Source organism: Fistularia commersonii, chromosome 15 (genome assembly GCF_037954325.1).
Source record: "Fistularia commersonii isolate RoL2024-O1a breed Wild chromosome 15, RoL_Fcom_v1.0, whole genome shotgun sequence".
NCBI lineage: Eukaryota > Metazoa > Chordata > Actinopteri > Syngnathiformes > Fistulariidae > Fistularia > Fistularia commersonii.
Genome location: NC_141298.1, coordinates 14262256 through 14286285, shown reverse-complemented (window position 1 = coordinate 14286285; position 24030 = coordinate 14262256). Strand labels below are relative to the sequence as shown.

Genomic DNA, 24030 nt, shown 5'->3' with positions numbered 1-24030 from the left:
CAGATGAAAATCCAAACACTGAACTATATATATAAAAAATACTGTAAATAGAATGGACAATGAAATAAATAAATACTTCTGCCAAAATGGGACACAATTAAAGGAAGCAAAAGGTATCCGGACACAATTATCAAATTGCAGGACGGCGCAGCACCGGTTTTAAAGAGAAATATGTCAGCGGCATTAAATATTATGATGCAGGAATGTCTGGCTTACACAGTGGATGCGTGAAAGCAGAGTGAACATATTTGTTAAGGCAGATCCCTATAAAGATTTAACCATGATGGTAATTTTCTGTGAAAATGAGAAATTGTAAGTGAAATCATCATTTCACCTTTTTAAAAAATACACAAACAAATTGACACATTAGTCGGACATAAATGAATAAATTAAGGCTTTCTTAAGGAATGGGGTTTTTCTGTGATGGTCTAAATGCACATCTAAGATTAAAAAAAAAAAAAAAAAAGGTTGAGATAGCAATAAAGCGATGGATATTGAAACATGTGTCTGTTTTTTTCTTGTTTTTTGTAATCATGTCGGCCTACTTCAACATATGATCAAAAATCTGCATCTGTATGTTGAATATTGAAAAAGTGTGAGGTTAAATTTGGCTTTTAGCTTCGCCTCAAATTTTCACTGAACCCAGACTAAATGTGGCAACAAAAAAAAATTAGAAAAAAAAAAATCAAAAGTTCTTTCATGAGTCAAACCCTCCACATCCAACATCCCGCACATTGAGGCTCCAACAGATCAACTGTTGCAGTAGCTCGTCCAACTGCATGCAGCGACTCACCTTTTTTCCTGACAGGCATGACTCAGGGTAAACTTGACTCTCTCTAAGGCTTCCAGGTCAGTCTTCAGTGCATGGTACCAAAGTTCCTCCTCACATGTAAACTGACACTTTAGAGGATGTACTTCTTCATCAACAGCGCTGAGAAGACAACTTGGGACCACCAGGGGGGACACTGAGCAGTTTCCAAGCTGGGGATGTATGCCTAATTAAATGAGTTAAAAAAAAAGAACAAATATTTTAACAACTAGATTTGAGTAGTTGCAAAATGCAGGGTCTCAGATGACACTTGGAGCAGTAATCCGCATGTAGCTCCAACAAAGTCTCCTCAAATCCTGTCTTCTCAAGTGCATGTGGAAAAAAAAGAGGGTTGGGGGGTTCTTGTGTGCAAAAGCCCCCCCAAATTCGCTCCCCTTGTCTGGGGCCACTTTAAAATGTCATCCCTCGGCGAAGAACCGCAGAAGTGCCTTGTCATGAAATTCAGACACCCTCTCTCGGTCTATCACACACACACACACACAGACACACACAGTCAGACACACGGCCGGCTTGCAGAGCACCGCTGGACACACGCAGGATCATGTGGACACCGGTGTCCCACGGCGGAAGTCTGCATATTCACACGGAGATGGGTGGATCGGAAGCGGCTCGGACGACCCGCGGTGCCCCGGGGAGCGGTCAGGTCTGCAGACTGGCCTGGATGTGCACACCCTGCGCCGGCATCGGTGTCAGAGAAGACCGGTGTGCTGCGGAGAACCCCGGTAGCTCCTCTTTCTCTCTCTCTCTCCCTCTCTCTCTTTCAGAAAAAGCCGCTCCTTACCGCTCATCCGGTTTAATAGCCCACACCTGGAGCGTCCGTTTCCTGCCTGCGAGCCACAACGCGGGGCAAAGCTTAGCCCAAACACCAAATTAATCGGTTTTCTTATTGCGGAAAAAAAAAATTAATATGAATAGAAACTCCACCGAGATTCTTCAGATCGTGGCTAGCAAGTGAAAGTCCCTTTTGAGTTTACGCCTGCAGCTTCTGACTTATGCAGGGTGTGTGTGTGTGTGTGTATATGTTTGTGTGTGTGTGTATGTGTGTGTGTGTGTGTGTGTATGTTTGCCCCCCACCCTCTGTGAGACGGCAGGCGCTGACATTACATAAAAATAAAAATAAATCCAAACCGTGGCTGCTCAACGTTCCTGATCGCACGGAAATGAACATGCATGGTGTGTGTGTGTTTGTGTGTGTGTGTGTGTGTGTGTGTTAGCCTGGATTCATGCTACATCAGCGGTGCCAAGAGAAAGGATGCTTCCCCGGTGCGACGCCTGACTGTAGGAAAATATACCTGCCTGCCAAATGTGGGAGAGAAAGCATGGCTCTCAAAAGCCTCCATCAGTTTTCATATTCTGTGAATGGGTGACTATGATTTTCTCGCCGGGATTTCTTGCACCGGTTTCCAGCACTGTGTGCGTAAATCCTCAGAGTGACACATTGTTGTTTCCCAGCAGGTGTTGTGCGGTCGCGTTAGCCATATGTACTGACAGCATCAGCAGCAGTTTTAATGCCCGAGACAAGCTAACTATACTTGACCATGCTACTTCCGGTTGTGACTTTCAAAATAAGGCAAATTAGCGAGACATTTTTGCGACGAGTTGAACATAAAGGTGAATTCTGCAATTCCCTCCCGTGTCCTATTTTCTCTCCCAACGTAGAGGTGGTCCTCGATGTTATTTTCTTTAAATTGAATTGTCATCAAAATTTCCCAAATGAAATTGCTACCTTGGATGCAGTGATTTTGTATTTCCGGGATGCATTCGGGCAGCTTGTTACAGCTGTTTAACTTACCTTAGCAACGTAAAGGCTTACGCTGGTTAGCTGGATATCATAGTGACTGACAGTAGTACTAGCCAATCATAGAGTAGAATTTCCTACGCATCATGCCAATGACCAATAACAAAAATTGTGGCTTGAGCGAATTGAAATGCTGCTGCATTATATGATCAGACCTCCGTAACTGTCTTTGAATATTATATTTGACTCTAAAAAAACAAAACCGCAACAATAGTGGACAGAATTAATAATTTAAAACAACAATAATAATAATAATAGTAAAAATACTACTACTACTAATACTAATAATAAAACATTACACTTAATGCTACCAACTATTAATTTGAGTCTTTTCTTTTCTTTTCTTTTCTTTTTTCTTTTCTTTTCTTTTCTTTTCTTTTCTTTTCTTTTCTTTTCTTTTCTTTTCTTTTCTTTTCTTTTCTTTTCTGTCAACGCTGTGTGGTGTCGAGGCATGATTTGCCTCATTTGCTGTTGTCATTTTATTCACAACAGCGCCTCCCGACGGCCAATAGACGTAGTGCATTTTACATCCGCGCAGTCGCAGTAGAGGTCTGCAAAATGTGACAACAGACGACACCCAGATGGAGAATGCTTCGCCCGTCTTTATAAAAACAATCAGCAGACCTATTATCATTATTATCATTATTTATTGAGACTGAATTGCTCAGTGCAGTAATCACATTGTACAATACAAGATTTCAAAAAACTCAAGTGCTCAGATCAGATATATACAATTATTTAACAAAGATCTTATTTTGCATTGTTATTTTTTGAATAACAATTCTTTTTTTGAGGACATAAATTTATCACTGTGCCCAGATACAAACTGTAGTGTTTGTAACTTTAAAAGACACAAATCCATTGCTTCACATGCATTATTTCCATCTGTTTATCGATACCTTTGTTATTAAGTTTCACTTTGACATGCTTTTTGCCATCTCTAGCATTCTCAGAGGTAAAGCACCCTCAACCCATTCACCCCCTGACTGCAACATCTTCTGCCATAAATTTGCTTCATCCTTCGTCGAGTCCATCCAGAGCACCTCTACGCCGTAACTCTTCCCTGCAAAGGAAGCACACCTCACTGAAGAAGGGAGCAGCCAAATTTGAAATTTAGATTTTGAAAGAGCCCGATTTGCTCCTGATATCAAAAAGCATAGACACTAACCATGCTTATGCATACAAGTACGAATTACTGTATTTTGAGTTAATAAAAATTCAACGGACCATCGATAACAGAGGTAACAAACCTGAAGGATAATAACTATTATCTGGACTTTTATTTCAACCTCCAGATATTGTTAAGTCACAGTTGTTTCATTAAATGTACGAGCCAGTCCTTTTAGCGAATGATCTTACATCTTTATGTAATATTGAATAACATCCCCGTTCAGGGGAGGGGGTAGAGGGGGTACTAGCTGTTTATACAAAATATCAATAAATAAGAAATGTCTTGGACAACAACCAGAAAAAAAAATGAAAACATTTCATTATAAAGCACAAGAGAAATTTGCATCACATCACCTGTGCTGCCCTTCAAATAGTCAAATTAGCCTGAGGCGTCCCAGGATAATAAAATAAACCAAAGAAATTATTAAGAATTTATGTTTTTAATTTAAACTAACATCAGGTTTTGATAGATAAATGTCAATTTGAGAGAAAATAACTCAGATTTCATTTTGAACAGTTATTTTAAAATTAGGGGTCAATCCAGGTGAGAAGAGATGGTTGACCAACTGTCAATCATCCATCCAGCCAGTCATTATCTACCGCTTATCCTATTCAGGATCACAGGGGACGCTGGTTCTTATCCCAGCTGCCATTGGGCGAGAGGCCAGCCAATCGCAGGGCCAGATATACAGACAGGCAACTATTCACTCTATCAGTCTCACATTTGAGCAATTTTCTTATTTTTCCAATTAACCTGCTGCATGTTGGACTGCGGGAGGAAACCCAAGAAAGCCCACGCAGACACTGGGAGAACATGCAAACTCCACACAGAAAGGTCTCCTGTCAGGATCGACTGTGAGGCCGGTGCCCCCGCAAATTGTCCCTGGAGAATAAATAAAGTTTATTCTGATTCTTATTCTTTCCACTGTGCCCACCTGCCTGTAGGCATTCCTGCCTGTTGCCAAAAGGCTTCATTCATGTGTCAAACTCAAGGCTGACGGGCCAAATGTGGTCCGCGACATCATTTTATGTGGCCAACGAGGATCTCTCAAAAAGCCTGATCATCTTAAAAAAAATAGGTCAAACGCGTGCATTGACCATAAACTACATTTCCCACAATTCATGCCGATCATGTTACCTGCGAAGTGACGGCATCCCGCCATTAGAATTTTCAACAAATCGAATTGAGAAACACAAACATCCCTAAATGTCCAGGAAGAGAAAAGTTTATGCAGATGGACAGGTGCCTCAAGAAAGACGGGAATGCGTATGTAACAGTTTGGATTTGAATGAGCAATAAACTCAGAGTTATTTAACATTAAGAAGTAGTTACATTTATTTTATATTGCATTTAGTTACCGTTACATGTGGCCCTTTGAGAGCAACCATTATGCTATGTGGCTCTCGGTGAAAATGATTTTCAATAAATGGACATGCCGGAGTTTACTCACATTCACACCTACAACTGACTTGTAGTCTTAAAATAACCTACTGTTTTTTTCTTTTTTTGGTAAGCCGGCGAACATAAGGCAGAACTATCCCAGGTACAAGGAGACCGAGAGAATTCTGCCTGGAAACGTCCCAGATGGTCAGCAGAACCTTCCTGCTGTGAGGCAAGAGAGCTGATTCTGACGCCACCGTGTGGCCAGTTGGTTTGATCCCGAGTCTTATCCATGCAGTATCATTTGAGCCTCGATACAGCTGTTGTTACTGATTCTACCGGGGGCCTGGACGTTTTCACTCAGCGAAAGCGACAGCATCGGAGCCTCACCTGTTCCTAATCCGAGCCTGAGCCCGCCGATGTAGTGGTTGTGCAGTCGGTCATGATCCCACACCGTGATCTCCACGCAGGCCTCCTGCAGGTCGTCCCTCCGGAAGCCGTCGTACACCATGGTGTGGTTGAACATGGGGTTGGCCGTCCTTTTCACCACCCGGGTCTTCTGTCGGCTTCTTCGGCTTGTGTCGGGAAGCACGGCGCTGCAAAGCAGGCGGCGAAATCAGTCTTTTCAAAGATATTAGAACGTCCAAAGATCCAAAAGCTAAATTATCTTTGATTCAATCACTCTTACCCTGTTTGATACTCCATATTGGAATTTCCAATTCTAATTTCACCGACTGAATTGTTTTTCCTTGCCTCTGTTTGAGGCGAGTCGTCAATCAGAACGTTGTGTAGACGTCTCACCACATTACAAATGATTCGTGAAATTAGATTTGCACTATTTGCAAGACGATTTATGGACTTTGCGAGAGATGATATGAAGTTAGTTGGCGTGAGAGAGGAGGATAAAGAGGATGGGGTTAGATGGGGAAGTTTGATTCACTTTGGCGACCCCTGAGGGGGAAAAGCCTATTTGCATCTCCAAAGAAAGTGAGAGAAATCCTACCATTTCACAAAGGGGTCGATAACTACTCCTCTCACAGGTGGAAGGTTCTTACAGTCTTTGACCCAAATCTGCACCTCACCGGTCTCCATCCCTGTGTGTCTCTTACCTGCGGACAAAGTCAGACCAGGCACTGACACGAACCCCGGCCTTTCCAAAGCATATTGGTCTCAGTTGGACAGAAAACAAGAGGCTCACTGTGAGAGGTTTGCGGTAGAAATCTCAGAGCGACCCTCATCTGTCCCCTGCTGTCCGTCAAACATGGAGGTGCGGGTGATGGAGTCGTCCCCGACACCTGAAGAATCGAGTTCAGGTCAAGAACTGCCTGATTGGATTTGTACCAAAGGACTACGGGCTGAAGTGAGGTGTTTACCCGAGCCTTCAATGCATACTCATTTATCTGAGTGTTGCTGAAGTCCCACTCGGACATCTCGAGGTCCACTTCGCCCAAGAAGCTGTTCCTCCCGAAAGTGTCGTTGTGCCACACAGAGATGTTGAGACTCTGAGTTTTCATCACTTCCATGTTGATTTTAAACTGGTGGAAGCGACACATAAGAACTTTGGAAAGGGTGTTCTAACCGTGATTTGAGACGTTTACCACGTCATTCTCACCCGCAGGATCTCGTTGTAGGTTGGATTCAGAGTCCTCTTTTTGATGGATGTTTTCCTTTTTCCCAACTTTGTCTTGTCGGGGAGAAGGTAACATTTTACATACCTGGACAAGACAAGACAAGACACGACAAGATAAGATAAGATAAGATGAGATGAGATAAGATGAGATGAGATGAGATGAGATGAGATGAGATGAGATGAGATGAGATGAGATGAGATGAGATGAGATGAGATGAGATGAGATGAGATGAGATGAGATAAGATAAGATAAGATCAGATAAGATGAGATGAGATAAGATAAGATAAGATAAGATCAGATAAGATAAGATAAGACAAGTAAGGTAAGCTAAAACAAAAGCAGGCGAGAAAAGATGAGATGAGACAAAAGACAATACAAGATAAAACAAAGCAAGAGGTGAAACAAGAAGATAAGATAAGATAAGATAAGATAAGATAAGATAAGATAAGATAAGATAAGATAAGATAAGATACAACAAGTAAGGTAAGCTAAGACAAAAGCATGTGAGAAAAGATGAGATGAGATGAGTTAAGATAAAGTATGACATGAGATGAGACAAAAGACGATACAAGATCAGACAAAGCAAGAGATAAGATAAGATAAGATAAGATGAGATAAGATAAGATAAGACACAAGTAAGCCAATATAAGGTGAGAGGAGATGAGATGAGTCAACATAAGATAAGATAAGATAAGATAAGATAAGATAAGATAAGATAAGATAAGATAAGATAAGATAAGATAAGATAAGATAAGATAAGATAAGATAAGATTCTTCATTATCAATGGGATTGTTAGCAAAAATATGTGACAAAGTACAGATGTTGCAGATGTTCGTCGATCATGCGAGAACCTACGGGTCGGAGCGGCTTTTCTTGGCGTCGGCCACGGCCAGATCCCTGCACATCACCACGAAGATGTGAAACTCTCCCATCTTCTGGATGTAGTTGACGGCGAACTGGATGCTTCCCTGGATCTCCACGTCGCCAAAGTCCGCGGGGTAAATGCTGCTGATGCTGCCGCTGACCTGATTCATCAATGTTATACAACATTTAGACAAAGTGAACCCTTTTTTCTTCTTAAAGCTCATCTTTAAAAACTATTTATTGCCTCATATAGTTCAGCTACGAACAATAACACGGAGCACACCAAACGCTAAATCAAACTGCTATACACACAGGCGTTACTGGGAGTCCACAGTGTCTGAAAAAATGACAACAGTATTATATTGGGACCTCACTTTGTTAAAATGCTAATTAAATACAATAAACGGTGATCTGCTTTGTTGAGAAGTTTGTCCTCAATTTAATTTTAAATATTTTACGCTCAGTGTTATCAAAGCATTTGTCTAAATAACACGGCGTTGCAGCAGTCACAGCAAACAAACTGTCTGTTTTCAAGTTATTTCTGTGTAATATCTTTCTATTATTTATTTATTATTTCAGGATTTCAATGTCATTAATGCTGTCTTTTGTATTCTATTTGCATTCTTTTTTATACTTTTTGTATTTATTGTATCCCATTCTGTTCTATTATTAGTCTTGTCTAGTGTCATCAAAATACACAATTTTTATATCAAATACTTCTTTCTTGTTAATATTTGTTAATTTCTTCTTAATCTGTAAGTGCACACCTATGAGTGTAAGTGTTATATATGTATACATATGTATATGTATACAGGACTGTCTTAGAAACTTATAATATTGTGATAAAGTTCTTTATCTTCTGTAATGCAATTACAAAAACAAAAATGTCATACATTCTGGATTTATTAAAAATCAACTGAAATATTGCAAGACTTTTATTATTTTAATATTGCTGATTATGGCTTACATCTTAAGAGGACTCAAAAATCCTATCTCAAAATATTTGAATATCATGAAAAAGTTTTTTTTTTCTTTTTTAATCGCATTACAGAAGATAAAGAACTTTACCACAATATTCTAATTTTTTGACAGTCCTGTACATACCTGTATATGAACACTATTAATATGTATATGTATAATTTCTTTATTTCTATTTATTTCTAGATTTCATTTGATGACAAAGTGGTCTGAAGTAAGTTGAACATATTATTTAAATTTCCAAATAAATATGAAATTACCCCAAAATTGACATTAGCCTCTGTTAGAGGTTTAAACGTAAATGTAACATATATTATAGAATATATAATCTATACCAGGGGTCAGGAACCTTTTTCACTGGAAAAGCCATAAAAGCCAAATATTTCTAAATATATTTCATTGAGAGCCATATAGTATTTTAAACGTATATTAAATTGAAAATGTCTTACTTTTAATGCAACCTCTGGTGCTGTATGGAATTGTTAAAAGTGACACTTTATATTTGACCGTTTCATCGATGCAATACTATCATTGCATATTAGACATACCGCAGATCAAAATGCAAATTCCTCTGTCCGCGCATCATCGTCTTTTTTTTTCTTTTCGCCATCTTTTCCGTTCCAAGGTTTGAAGCGGATAAACTAGTTGGCTATCCGATAAAATTATTTTCTTGACCTTTACAATGACCGGGACATGCTCGGAAGTTATTGGTTCCCGACCTGACCAACGGGTGACCCGTGAAATTTATCTTCCAAAATAATTTTTGTTTACTTTAAAATGACACAGTATTATGAAGAAATATCACAAGTGTTTTGTGATTTTATTTTTTCAACTCAAAATTGTCTGGGACCCATATCCCGACCGCTGATGTGTACCATAACTTGTGTGCAGACTCACAGAGGACATGGAGGCCATCCCAGAGGAGAGGCTGATATTGGACGTGGAGCTGCCGGTGTTTCGTCTCCAACCCAAGGAGCTCTCAAACGTGCTGTCACTGTCCATCTGATGAGTCCGAGGACACACGGAAAAACCCAGGTTTGAAGTTACTTCTCGACACCGAAACGTTGAAAAATTAAAAATGCGTTCTGCAATGGACCTCGTCCAACTGAAGAGCAGGAACTGAAACGCTGGCTGTCATCTCCTTCGATGTGGGGATTGAGGCGGCTTACGGAGAAAGAGGAGAAAGTGCAAGATTGGCAGGATTGAAAGAATCTTTCTGTATCCTAGCGTTGTTCAAATATCTACTCCTACCTTCTTGCACCCTTCCACTGATCTCCTCTGTGGAGTTGCTGTTGCTTCTCTTCTCTCCTGTCACACATGGCAAAAGGACAGTACTTTTCAAAAGCAATACCTCATCTCGAAAACATCCGCGACAGAAATATTCAATGACAATGTTTGAGTATCTGAGGAAAGATACGCTTCTTACTTGTTGATGAGGTGAGGTTGTCCAGACTTTTGGACGAAGACACGGATTTCAACGACAACCGCTTGAGAGCTGACATGACCTTGCCGGATTTATCGTCGTGGTGACCTGCCACACACGAAACAGTTTCAGCTTTTTTCAGAAGCAGCTTCAAAAAAAGTTGACGAGGTCACACACAGCAGAACTCCATATATTATCGTTGTAAGTGTCCAGTCATAAACTGCAATGTGGATGGGAAGGAGACTCAGAGGGAAACTTAGACAGAGACTTCGAAGCAGACTCGGAAGGAGACTTAAGACAGATACTTAGAAGCAGAGTAAAAGCAGGCCTAGATGAAGACCTGGAAGGAGACTTAGAAGGAGTCTTGTAAGGAGTCTTAGAAGGAGACTTATAGGGAGACTTGGAGGAAGACTTAGAGGGAGACTTGGAAGCAGAATTGGAAGGAGATTTGGAATGAGACTAAGAAGAAGACTTGGAAGGAGACTTAAGACAGATACTTAGAAGCAGAGTAAAAGCAGGCTTAGATGAAGACCTGGAAGGAGACTTAGAAGGAGTCTTGTAAGGAGTCTTAGAAGGAGACTTATAGGGAGACTTGGAGGGAGACTTAGAGGGAGACTCGGAAGCAGAATTGGAAGGAGATTTGGAATGAGACTAAGAAGAAGACTTGGAAGGAGACTTAAGACAGATACTTAGAAGCAGAAGTACAGGGAGACTTGGAAGCAGGCCTAGATGTAGACTTGGAAGGAGACTTAGGCGAGGACTTGGAAGGAAACTTAGATGAAGACTTAGAAGCTGAATCGGAAGGAGACTTAGAATGAGATTTAGATGAATACTTGGGAGGAGACTTAAGACGGATACTCAGAAGCAGACTTAGAAGGAGATTTAGAAGCAAGCCTAGATGAAGACCTTGAAGGAGACTTAGAAGGAAACTTGGAAGGAGACTTAGGCAAGGACTTGGAAGGAGAATTGGGAAGCAGACTTAGTAGGACACTGCACCATCTCATATCTACGTATCATGTAGGTATGAATCATGAGTCTATATATAGAATCCACCGCCTGCATGTCGGACTGTGGGAGGAAAGCGGAGAACTCACTGGTGTGAGGCTTCACCTGGACAGGTAAGTATGGAGCTTCAAATGGAATGAGACTGATGAAATTAGATGTGTCCAGTTAACGGTAATGTTTTGACCGCACACGATTTCATTAGAAGGCAGAATTCCTGGAATCATGTATCATCATGGAATCGTAGATTCATTCATTATCTGCACTCAGGGTCACCAAATTGCTGGAAGCTAGAGCCGGGATTCACGCTCGGGCAGGCACCATTCAGCTCCAGGGCCACACATAGAGACATACAACCATTCACGTGCTCTTTCACACATCTTGACAATTTAGGGTCGCCAAAGAACCTCCTGCATGTTTGGGACTGTGGGAGGAAATCTAAGGGGAGAACATGAAGAGAGAAGATGGAAAATCCCTGTCAGAGCAGAAATAGGGAAGCGCTAACCACTACGCCACCTTGCCGCTGAAATCATACATTCTGCTCTCTCTCTTGTCATCCGGCTTGCAGCTGCACCGGAGGATTAATTCTTCGAGGCACTGGAGGGGAAAAACGGGGCGACACAAGAGCCGCGGTGCGTTACATGTTGAGAATGTTGCTGAATAGATGGAATGTGCAGCACTGACATGCTGAGATCAGCGACAAATCGCACTTGGATATCACGTTGCTTTTGCTTTTCATTTTTGCGACTGGTCTGCACTGTATGTCGATGAAATATAAATAGAGAGAGAACTCTAGAGCTCACTGCCTGAACTTGCCCGGGTCAGAGACTGGGTCTTGCTCTTTACTTCTCGGCCGGAGTTCGCAACTTTACTCCACATCTTCCACGAGCCGGATTCTGGCAGGTTCCCGTCCTCGAGGCCGTCACCACGGTATCCCGCAGGGCTGCCGTCTGCATTTTGTGCTCCGTGTCCATCTTTTACCTCCATGCAAGGCGACTCCTTTTCATGGCAGAAAGGAGGTACATAGGCCTTCTCATTTGGACCAAGGTAGTGCTGAAAATCCTGAGGGATGAACGATCTGGCGAGACATGTGACCGTCCCTGAACTCAGTGCCGCTGCGCAGGAACTCCCGCCACACCAATAAGACTCATTTTCCTTCAAATGTGACTCTGGAGAAGAGGAAGTGGTTTCTGTGGAGGGTTTGTTGTCCACCGGTATGCTTTGTCTGGCTTCATGTGAAGGACTCTTCCTCTGTCTTGGAGCTGGGGTGGGTTTACCTGCCTGCTCTTCAGGAACCTTAACCTGAGGGTCAATATCAATGGGAAATGTTTTCAAAGGAGAACCTTCCAGTCTGGATTTCTTAGGACTCAGGGATTCTCTAGGTAGGACCCTCGGGTGGCAGGTTTTAGACGGACTCTTCCTGACTTCGTCCTCTTGCTGTTTCGATTTCAGATATTGGAATCTGCTTGGAGAAAGGGATCGCTCTTGAGACCCGACCGAGACTTGGGGGGTTTTCATCCGCGGGACCTCACAATTCCTCTGTGGCGATCTTTCGGGACTCGGACTGACAAAGCCCTGGTCTGTGACTCCCAAAAGTTTCGAGAAACCGGAGTTACGTGGAGGAATTTGTGCCAATTCCTCTTCCTTGGTCTTACCTCCACCTTCAGAGGGTTGTCGTGTGTCGAGCACTTCTTTGCCGGTGGCATTTGGTAAATTTTGCCCCACGTATTCCCTTTCCCAGAACTGTTTAAGATCACTAATGTTGGCCGGCCTGTGCTCTTGAGGAGTACGATTAGCATGCTGGGGAATGGCTACGGTGCTATCCTCCTGTGATGGGATGCATTCCTTCGGTTGCTGAATTTCAGTGTCTGATAAAGAATCATCCGTCTCCTCGTCGATCATGACAGGATCTGCTCTGTACGTTCCATCCCCCGATGCCAGATCTTCAACGACGGCACATTCGGTGACCAGGGATGCGTATTCTCCCCACGCCTTGGCAGCGGCGACGTGCCCTGTCACTTCAGCGCAAGCCGAGAGGGTGTCGTCGCCGCCACCTTTGTCGGAATTAGCGCGAACGTTCGGTCGAATCCACGTCTCGGCGACGTCTTCACGCGTCGCCTGCGCTCTTATAAATTTCAACTTTGGATCGGTGTTTTCCCGAACTGTGGAACCTTCTGAATCTGTCGAGCTCTGAGACTCGGGAACATTTCCCTCTGTTCTTCTTCGCTGAGTGTCTGAGTTCACGGAGTCTATGATGTCTTTAAACTGAGTTTTCTGCAGCGCTGTAAGCTGCAGGGTTCTGACCTCTGTCATTTCTGGGAGTTTGGCCTCCTCTTTGGTCCTCGCTGGTATGTTCGCAGCTCTATCGGCAGCGCCCTCTGGGAGTATCGCCGTGTTTTCCAAGTTATTAACTAACTGCTCCTTCTTTGGAATCTTCAACACTTCGACGAGTCTCTCTTTCTGGCTTCTAAAAATTCCAAGTAGTCTTTGTTTTGGCTTTGGCGAGGCGCCGTGAATTGAATTCTCTGGGGCGCTATTAGACGACGGATCGTTATCTGACCTCGCATTGAGTGAGATGTCTTTGCTACTTGATTGAGGGGTGCGTCCAAGGGGACGGTCGGTGGACTGACTTCGACCGTCCTCTTCAGGTTCGCTCCTCGTGTGACAAGTTTTATTCGATTCCTGCGCCGGTGGGTCGAGAGCCAACACTTGGAGGGGCTCCTGATGTTGACTGTGCACAGAGATACCTGCCAAGATGACAGGATCATTGAATTAGTAAATCTTTTAAACACAGGTGAGTTATTTAGGCTTTTAATAGGCACTCTTGACTTTCGCCTTAAGCATTTTTAGATGATATTTTATCGATCACTATGGAAAAAAAAATTACCAAATACACAATTTTCAGTGTCTGAAATGACTGTTACCATCCATGCAGATGTTTGCTGTAATCTACATTTTATCTTTATAAAACTAAAATTGACAAGAGGTTGCTTTGGGAGTTTGTGCAGCATCATAGAATTCCAAAGTCAATATATAACTGTCATTTTATAATCCGGATATGTTAAGAGGAAATAAAGAACTGGTTGTTCTTGTGCTTTTTTTTTTTTTTTTTTACAATCCCTTGTGTACCGCCTGTGATTAACATTGCTGCACTGAACGAATGTAAACATCCATTCGAGTGACGTGACTGGAAGCGTCTGGAAATAAAGAGAATTTTAGAGCCAGATTGCACAACATTAGCCATATTGCCATAGCGATGTGAAAGAGAGCACCGGTGACACAATACAGGTATTGTTTCCTTTCCCTTTTCCCGCCGAGCCTGGCAAATATCATGCATAAAGCTACAGTAAACAACAGTATTGAAAAGACAAATGATTGACTTTGCGAATTTGATTTGAAAACTTATTTCGATGAAACTCTTACCAATTTGCACCTCCCGCCGGCCAGCGAGTTTCTTCTGCAGGTGTTGGTGAATAACGGGGTCTTCATTTGAGCCGGCGTGATCCTGCGGGTGCCGAGGCCCGCGCCCGACCTCGTTCTCGATCTCGCTGATGTCCGCCGTCGGGACGGGATCGGCCGGATCCTCGTCCAGCAAACCGTGCTCGCCGAGCTCCTTCCCGTCCTGCCACTCCGCTCTGCTCAGAGCGACGCCAGAGCTGAACCTCACCTGTTTCCTGTCTAACCAGGACTCAGCGGGAGAAGTCAGAACCACTGGACTCTGTGGGTCCGTGTGACAGAACAGATTATCTGCAGAGGTAGGCAAATATTTGAGGATTCCCCGCGGAGCCGCCCCATTGGTCGGAATCCCTTCTTGACTGTCCCACTCGAGCAAACCGTCCTGAGAGACGGAGCTGATCTTTCCAAATGCCGGCTCAGTGGTTTCCTGGGCGAAAGGGTCAATGCTAGGATCCGGCTGGTTGCTAATAGCATCAGAAATAATGGCGTCAAATACTTTCTCAGCATCTGACCAAAGTTCTGGAAGAAAGAAAGAGAAAAAAAATGCAATTTTAACCCGCAATATGTGAGTTTTGTTATTTCGCCATTTATTCTATTGCTATAATTTGCTTAAACTATGACAGGATGATCACCAAGCAGCTGATACAGGTTTATCCACAGCAATAAGCAAATTATGGATCTATAAATAACATAGATTGTGTTTTATTTAGATTTTTATTTAGAAGACAATATTGCTTTTTAATGGATTATTGGTAAGAATTGATATCTGCATAGACCTGTTTTATGTTTTTGTGTGTATAGTTTTTTACCCCTGCACAACACACATCGCCATGACTTCCTTTTTGTCCTTTAAATCTCTTTTCATTGCTTCACGGCTGAATGTAGGCCCGTATCATGCAGGGTTGCTTTAGCCAAAGTCTTCCACGGGTTCCTTTTTATGACTCATAAAGACGTTTTGTTGCCTCGGAGATGAGCGTTTTGGTTTCACCCTGTACCGATCGCCAACCCGTCACAGGGCGACACATGAAGAGACATTGGACCATTAACTCTCTCATTCACACATCTGGGCAATTTAGAGTCTTCAATGAATTTTGGACTGCGGGAGGAACCCGGAGAACCCAGAGGGAACCCATCCAGCCACGGGGAGAACGTTGAACTTTCTCGCTGTAGCCGTTGCGCCAACATGTTGCCCTCTTTGTATGAAAAAACGGTGAAAAAACATCGTCCAGTTGTATTATAGGGCCGAGTGGTGGGTGTGTGCTTTGAGCAAACCCCGTTTTACGTAACAAATCCCGGTTTGAAAACAACAACAGCCACGATAAAACCTGCTTAAACGTCTAAACCTTTGTGGAAAGAATTGGCTCTCAGAAGAAACGTCTCCTGAAGGAGGCCTGTCTAATGAGGCCCGACGTTTTCATAGCTGCTGTGAGATATTTTCAGCAACCACGAGTCACGCAGTGCAGATTAAGGCTCCGGAATGTGTTTCTGTGTAATCCCTCGCCGGTCTGGCGGCCTTCGGACTTCCCTGCGCTCGGACGGGGCCTGGGAACGGCTCCGCTCCCCCCGGCTAGCGTCACGGCGAAAGCGAATATTGGCGCCCCATTGAACGGAGGTAACCTCCGAGGAGCGATTAAGCATTGCTCCTGACCTACTTTCACCTTATTTTCTCCCCCTTCTTGTTAAAAAAAAGCCAGTTTGAAACGTTAAAATGAGATGCCAGAACATGCTTATTTAAAAAAAAAACAAAAAAAAAACGCCGTGCCACCATCACCCATGCCGACATGCTGCTTTTAAGCACAGAAGCCGCACACCCTGGATCTTCGGAGAGCCACTCGAACCAGACTTACGTTGCTCTGCGTGGAATTCTTCGCAGGATTTGTCCATCGAGCTCAGTTGAAAACACGTGATATTTCATTAAAACACCCTCGAAAAACATGGATGAAATTGCGGAGAACGATAATAACATCACCAACCGTTGATTTGCTTCTGTCTCTCATCCTCGGCTCCATCCTGCGCCTGGCCGTCCTTTTCCCCAGCGGGGAGCCAAGCAGAGCAATCGCTGTTGAACGGATTTTTTCTTTGCTTCAACACAAAAAAAATAAGAAATAGAAAATATTACACCGAAGCAGACCTGAAAACAAAGATTCACACGAGATCCGAACCGGTCGGACGGGTTGGTACCTTTGTGGGCGACTGCAGACATGCTTTATGTGGCTCTTGCGGGGTCTTATAAGAGCACCTGATGAAACAGAGAACATTCAGTCAAAGAAAAATACTTGAAAATATAATAATGTTGTGAAAAATCATGCTTACATCAGATTAATAACCTCGCCTGCTCAACAGTATTTGGTCGGCAATCAGAGAAATCATAATCTCATTACCCCCACAATACGGTCTCTTGTTCTTATGTAAGCTGTGATAACATGGGCGTGTTTTTTTCTTTTTTTCTTTTTTTTTTTTTTTTACAAATGTTCAACTCCAGACTGCGATGAAAGTTGAGGTCAGTTCTCACATGATTCACGGTGAGCGTCTTAACCGAGAAATATTTACTCCTAACAGGGCCCCGGCCCGTCCCGGGATGAGCACATCTCATTACGTCAGTGCGGAATAAGTCAAATACACATAAAGGACGGTCAGACCTGAAGTGAATCACGTCGAAAAAACCCCGGGAGCACTTTTAGGGAAGAGAACTATGAATTACGAGTTTCCACGGATGCTACGATACACTTTATGTTTCGTGTGTCTGTTCAGCAGACCGGTCCTCACGTCACCTGCCATGAGTCTGAACTCAAATCTGTAGGATGTGTGATGCCAAAACATGAACATGTGAGACCCGACCTCGTAAGAAGATTAGCGAGAACCGCGCGGACCAATTACCGAGTATCTATTTTTCGTGTGCATGACTCCACTCGCCGCCGCTCCCGCCCAAATAATCTACTCTTTTGGCGCAGCATGTGACGGCGCTTGCAGCGGGGACCGAGCAAACACCAGCTCACAATGGTTTGTTCTGCGCGGGGAGTTTTTTTTTACAACCCCAACGTGTTGAGAGTCTGAAGTACGGGGATTATATAAAGCTGTTAGAGCAGGAAAAATGGTCTCATTTGAGATAAATGAAGCCGTTTGGCTTCGAAGCTGCAACACGGGATGGGCCACGGTACAAGAATGATAAAGTCCCCCTGGGGATGCACTTCTCAAAGGTCTAACGATGACTCCATCATCATTCTCAACAATTCAATAACAATAATAGGTGGATTTTCATCCCAAAAAATTTGGAAATTATGGTAATTGGTCATCAGATTGCTTTACACTGGGCCGCATTCACCCGTTCATATGCTGAACTGCCAAACAAGGCGCTAGTGGCTAATGGCTAATGGCTAATGGCTAATGGAGCAACTTGGGGGTTCCAGCGCTTTGCCCGGGGGCGATGCGACAAACGGACGGGCGGTGGATTCGCTTTTCGTGCCCACCTGTCGGTGCACACCTGCCCCCGAGGCTCCCGAAGCAGCCCCGAGAGAACGGCCGGCACAAAAACCTCCTTGTTGTCGCTGCAGACGAAACTGGGCTCTTCTGGAAAAATCTTGGTGAGCTCCACTGCAACACACACGGAAACAGAATCAACTCCCGTTCGCTCTAATTCAGAAATACCAAATTAGAAGAAATGAACTATTGGGCTGAACTTAGAGGGGTTAATATCCACAAATATTATCTAATGTTCAGGTTAAATCACTGACTGAGATAACTAATAATTAACCCCCCTGTCACCCTTCACATTTACTCTTCTCAAAGTGGGTGACGGAGAAGGTTTAAGGAGGATACTTGTTCTTTAAATGTTGGCAAAGAGCAAGCGCTGACTTCCCCTCTGTACGCTTAAACGTTTCCTGATCATGAAGATATTCGATGGTGAGAACCTCCATTCCGCTCGTCTTTGCGCAATAAATATTGCGTATTTTAAAGTGCCATCGTGACGTTTTCACTTGTAGCTCCTTCAGAAAGAGCTAAAATCTTGCATTTCGGTTGTACAAGTGGTGGGCCGTGCATTTCCCACCCAGACCTTCAGTAGTGCTCCATTCACCCCCTTAATAGCTGTTATATGGTTATAAAACTGTCAGTCTTTTCAAGATTTCCCTATTTTTCTTCACCTTTTCATTGTGGAGCCGTGCTTCCCTGCGCACTTGCTCACTAAGCTCTAGATGCACTCTGGTTTCCCCCAGGAAAAGTTTTGCACAAACTTTAATTGTGTTCATGCAGCTCGCTACAGATGCAGCCCGCTCACTCTGGCTAATATGCTCCCTGACGATCCAGTCAAAAGGCGTGTGACACTTCGATGTTAGTGTTGCCTTCAAGAAGGCCTCGGTGTCACAAGTCAAAATCTGATTAGTTGAAGCAACAGTTTCATCGACATTTATTTTTCACCAGAGCACCTATGAATCGGATTCTGCTGGCCTCCAGGAAGATTTCTTCGACTTTGACCCTGCCTGGCAACAACTAACAGCTGAAATTTGATTGCTCTTTGTTCAATGAAAATAAATGTCTGGAAGCAGCACAGTCGGGAAAAAGCTATGAAAGGAGTCAGACAGACCATTTGGAATTTTATAATCAGATTCGAGATTCAAAATATAGTTAAGATTCAATTGCAATTAAAATCAGTCTGTGATTCTGATTGTTTTTTAGGCCAGCAGAGAAGGCTTTGCAGGCCCTGACGGCCCACCACTGGCATATACATGTGCACATGTATGTATGGACATACATGCACATACATACATGGCTGTCTCAGAAAAGTAGAATGTTGTGATAAAGTTCTTTATCTTCTGTGATGCAATTAAAAAAACAGAAATTACTTTTTCATAAAAATTCTAATATTTTGAGATAGGATGTTTGAGTTTTCTTAAGATGTAAGCCATAATCAGCAATACTAAAATAATAAAAGGCTTGTAATATCTCAGTTGATTTGTAATGAATCCAGAACGTATGACATTTTTGTTTTTGTAATTGCTTTACAGAAGATAAAGAACTTTATCACAATATTCTAATTTTCTGAGACGGTCCTGTATACGTATGTGTGTGTGTACATATATACAGTATATTAATATATATACAAGGCTCTTCTATATTACTGCTAAATACTCTCGATGCAGAAGAATAAACTGAAAATGTTGAAACTGTTGGACTGTGTTTGAACCTGTCTTGTGAATCATCCAAGTTTTGGCAACACGACCTCACCGACGGCCACAGGAGTCGGTTTCCTCCCTTTTAGTTGTTCGTTTCAGCCTCTTTAAACCAATAAGTCAAGAAAGATGAACAATAATAATATAATAATAAAGTGTGCAACTCAGTTGAGAGTAGTTTCAGAATGGAAGTGGTGCTCGCCGTGAGCTGACACAATTTCAGTTTGAGGCAGCAACCGGCCGAAGGAAACAACGAGGTGTGTCCTCACCGATGGTCAGGGGTTTGTAGGTGCATCTCATGGAGGCTCTGATGAGGTCCGAGCCGTGGATGCGTTCCCGATGGCGGCGCTGCTTGGTCTCGTAGAACCATTCTCCGGTCAGGTACCTGAGCTGGCTCTTGTTCCTCAGCGTCCTCTGGAGCTTCCTGAGACAGCGGGGAGAAAAAAAAACAATCCCGGTTTCTGCGTCCGGAATGAGGCTGACGCCGGGAAACGGAAGCAGAATCCACTTACTGGACGCGCTGCTCCTCGGTTTTCTTGAGTTTGGCGTCTCTCTGCAGAACGGCCAGGATGGACTCCTGCTCCTCCTCGGTCAGGAAGCTCAGGTCGATCATGGCGACTGTCCACGAAGCGTCACAACATCACGCCGCTCTTCTGCACGCCGAGCTGCCGGGGGATCCGGCACGTTCCTCCGGGTTCGGTCACGATCGGTTGTTTTCGCAGGATGGCTGTTTCCAGATAAGCATACCGATCTCACCGCTATCTACTGAAGCGTCGCTCGTTTTGAAAAACTCCCCTTTAGCCGAGGCGCTTTTCTGCAGTCGTGTTTGTTGTTCCTCGGCCAGTTTGAACCTACCGGACGACATCGGGGAGGCAAAGTAAAGGGATATTAAAACCTGGTGGAAAAGCGCCATGGTTGACGACGGTAGATATCGTCTTGGATAATCGCGATCATTCAGTGACGTGAACCCACTACAGATCGATGGATTGATACGGATCGATTAAATAGATTTCCCGGTTTCCCGCAAGATTAAATAGAGAGGCCCGCTAAGCCCAACATCCATTTAAAATGATATTTGGGATTACTCTGGGATTATAATGTCCTCGACAGTCGCATATCAATAAGCACGTTCTGTCAATATGCTATTTTTTTTTAGCTTATTTTTTCCTGGATTTAACCTTGCAGGCTGTTCAGCGAAGGCAAAAAGGGACAGGATATACCCTAAATTATCAAGATTAGAATGTGAAAGCAAAAAGGAAGTTAATTCTAAGCTTTTAGTTTGGACTTTCAGCTGCTAAAAAGAAAAACAAAACACTCAAAAAGTCAACAAAACATCTTTATCTTGTCTTTTGACCTCCCTGCTTCTTCCAGTATGATTCTGCTGTTATAGCATTACACTCATATCTGCACACAGTGGAGGGAAAAAAGAAAAACAAAGAGGACAAATAGTTTTGGACACACAAGAAGAAAATGAGGGGATGCACAGCGTCAGTTTGCTAAACTGGTTCTTTCCCTTTAAGAGACGTCTGAAAACAACCATTCCAAGGAATTCGTGCGTGTTTCAACAACGTCGAGTTTGATAAGAAGCCAAACTATCCTTTTGATGCGCAGCCAATCCAGGATGTAATGTTCGGTGCCGTTGAGACATGATTATATTGTTGTTGGTGATTTATTACTCGCCCCCGTGACATACAACACTCTCCAATTTGAAGCAAAAATGTTGAAGGACTGGTTCTGCGAAAGTAGGAAAGTCTTTCTTTTTGCCCGTTATTTCCTCATCTGCGCACTTTTCAGCGGGGAAAGTATCGGCAAGCCCGGATAATGTCGAATTTCAAACCCGTCACCCGGATCAGACATTAAGGCCCGCGGCTCGAGTAACCGTGAACAAACCGCCTTCCCGTTCCCAAAGCTGTTGCGCCGAGAGCCGAAGCTGTCAGAGATTGCGGGCGATAAGTCGTTGAAATCCGCTGAACAGAGACGAAGATTTAAAAGACTAACGGCGACGAAGACGGAAAGAGTCAAACGCACTTCACAAAAAACCAGGATGAATAAATCTGATTCAGCAAACACAACCTCATATATTGCCTATATTTGTAACACGCTCCAGCAATGCTGTCTTAAAACTGCAAATATTGTGTATTTACTATCGTGTATGTACTATTACTCCACTTTTTAAACACACAAGTGTCATTCAAACATGTTCTTGATGCACAAAAGTACCGTGATAAGAGTTTTCTTGCGAGCGTACAATGAGCTGTGGTGGGAAATTGATTGTAAGCAAAAAAACACATCATCCATCAGTGTGATACCACCACACTTTGCATGCATTTAAATAAATACATGTATAAATCAGTTTGAAGAAGTTTTACCTTATTTATTTTTTGCGTTAATGAATAACTAGGGCTTAAATATTTTTGCAACTGACTTCCTGTTCGTTGATCAGATTGGACAATCTGATGAAGCAAATACTGATTTTATCATGAAAACGGATATCCGAAATCTAAGCGTTTAGATTAAAATTACAAATAATTTTAATGTTTCAATTTAATTAAAAAAAAAATAGAAAAAACAGCACGACATGCAAGCACTTCTCCATACTTTTACTAATTTTTAAGCACACTGCTTCGTAGGAGAAAGCAATGAGAGTTAAATAAAATAAAGTGATCGTCTCACCTCTCACTTTGCCGCCCCTTGAGTGAAAACTCACTTTCACTACTGGATCTCCAGGAGCCAATAGGTGGGAGGAGCCGTGAAAACACGCCGGCGGGGGGGATTGGAGGAGGCGGAGGCGGAGGTGGAGGCCGCGTCTGCAGGTGGATCCAGCTGGGATGGAAAAAATAGTTGTTTCTCAATGTGCAGAACATCACATTCAACTAAATGTTTTGCATGAGTCAGAGCGCCGGGGATAAAAACTGCAAACTAAAACATTTCTACTCCAATGTGATAAATATGACTATAAGTCCTATTATATTCCAGGTTTCGGATAACATCTGGATTCACAGACGGAGACGGAAAACATGTAAATAAGGAAAAGTCAATAGGCGAGGATTCATTTTTATGAAGATTGAATTTTATTACATGCACGTCATAATAATTCTAATGTTTGGTTTTCTGCTGAGAACAGTTTCACGATATTATAGTTTGAAAACAAAATTGATTTCAGTCAAAGCAGGAGGAAGAGAAATGAGGATATCAACGCATCACAATCTATTTGCAGCAAATACGATAGGAATTGTAGATTCTAGTCGGAAAACAACATTAAATGCACTGAATGCACTGCAAGTAGAAACAAATTGTTTATGCACATATTACACCTATACATTACTTTTTTTTTTTTTTTTTCAAATTTTATTTTGTCCTTATTTAGACAATTTGTTTTACATACCTAGATATTTAATTCCAAGACAGGAAAAAATAAAAAGTCAAAATTCAATGAAAAATACATAGATAAAACACAAGAATTGGGGTAAATTAGCATTTTATATCACATTACATGAGTTCTTCTTCTTCTCTCTTGACCTCCAGTATAGCTATTATGATTTACTTGATTATGATTACTTGATTTACTTGTACCTAAATAAAGAATTAGAATATATATATATGTACATATGTATATATGTGTGTGTGTGTGTGTGTGTATTATTTCTTTATTATTTATTTTATATAATAAAAATGAATAAATTTATTATTTATTTTATTTCTTATCTATTTTATATAATAAAAATGAATGAATAAATAAACATATATATAAATAGTCCACACACAAACAGATAATTTATTTTAATTGATTTCTATTGATTTTCCAAGTGCGGCAGTAGTGTATTGAAATCAGGAGGGGGCAGCAGCGCTCCACTCGCCCCAACCTGCTGCACACACTGATTATTGACCTCTGGAAAGAAAAAAACTGCACCTTTAGCCAATTTAAGTTGCACCCCCCCTCCCCACCACCACATACACACACACACACACACACATATGCACTTTATTGATTAATGTCTGTACCTTTCTTTCAGGTAAATTTGTTTTAAGTAATACAGAACATACTGTACATATACTGTTTGTTCTAAACCCTAAAATTAAGAATAGACATTCTGTCTGGGTGACTTCCGGTTTCCACACCAACAAGCAGTGACATCACAACCTGGTTTCTAAATACTCTCGCATCGTTTATAGCAACTGAGAAGGTGCACGTTATTAATGAAATGTTACCGCAATATTATAACCATTTCATTTCCACACTGTGTCGATTTGTATTATTTTATGTATACTTGCACAATCCTGGGCTCAATCTGGGTGAGGCGTAAGGGGAAGTGACTGCAATGTGGCTAATAT

The 24030-nt window shown here is 42.4% G+C and overlaps 2 protein-coding genes across 25 annotated transcripts in view; both read right to left on the bottom strand.

Annotated features, from left to right (window-relative positions):
- Positions 1 to 2280, bottom strand: part of dlg2 (discs, large homolog 2 (Drosophila)) — a 194387-nt gene extending 192107 nt beyond the window's left edge. For 4 of the 21 annotated variants that reach the window (XM_086160681.1, XM_086160687.1, XM_086160685.1 and 1 more), the window contains exon 1: positions 794 to 1460. In XM_086160681.1, the coding sequence (XP_086016807.1) occupies positions 794 to 812 (19 nt within the window). In that variant the 5' untranslated portion in view covers positions 813 to 1460. Of the gene's footprint in view, positions 1 to 793; positions 1461 to 2121 lie in introns of those variants that run through there. The other 17 variants (XM_086160686.1, XM_086160694.1, XM_086160690.1 and 14 more) reach the window with 12 other exon arrangements.
- Positions 2281 to 3257: 977 nt separating this feature from the next.
- Positions 3258 to 22401, bottom strand: sytl2a (synaptotagmin-like 2a). 4 transcript variants are annotated; one of them, XR_015107212.1, is made up of 19 exons: positions 22372 to 22401; positions 20211 to 20549; positions 19968 to 20122; positions 18001 to 18124; positions 16715 to 16772; positions 16507 to 16615; positions 14501 to 15052; positions 11881 to 13824; positions 10079 to 10183; positions 9904 to 9960; positions 9749 to 9816; positions 9550 to 9654; positions 7666 to 7835; positions 6791 to 6893; positions 6571 to 6713; positions 6377 to 6473; positions 6182 to 6287; positions 5569 to 5774; positions 3258 to 3690 (listed from the first exon to the last, which is right to left on the bottom strand). XR_015107212.1 is itself a non-coding variant. In XM_086160820.1 (19 exons), the coding sequence occupies exons 2-19, from the start codon at positions 20309 to 20311 to the stop codon at positions 3542 to 3544; spliced, it is 4371 nt and encodes a 1456-aa protein (XP_086016946.1). In that variant the 5' UTR covers positions 20312 to 20549; positions 22372 to 22401; the 3' UTR covers positions 3258 to 3541. The 4 variants fall into 4 exon arrangements, 2 of the variants coding, with proteins under 2 accessions (XP_086016946.1, XP_086016947.1); XM_086160820.1 differs by having other exon boundaries at positions 6552 to 6713; XR_015107213.1 differs by lacking the exons at positions 6182 to 6287; positions 6377 to 6473; positions 6571 to 6713 and having other exon boundaries at positions 3553 to 3690.
- Between the last annotated feature and the right edge of the window lie 1629 nt (positions 22402 to 24030).

Excerpts from the sequence above, each read along its gene's own strand:
- sytl2a (XM_086160820.1), bottom strand. The coding sequence starts at position 20,311 with ATGATCGACCTGAGCTTCCTGACCGAGGAGGAGCAGGAGTCCATCCTG. Across the intron at positions 16,773-18,000 it reads GGGCAGGTGTGCACCGACAG|GTGCTCTTATAAGACCCCGC; the intron begins GTGGGCACGAAA and ends CTGTTTCATCAG. Across the intron at positions 3,691-5,568 it reads CAGGCTCGGATTAGGAACAG|GGAAGAGTTACGGCGTAGAG; the intron begins GTGAGGCTCCGA and ends CTTCCTTTGCAG.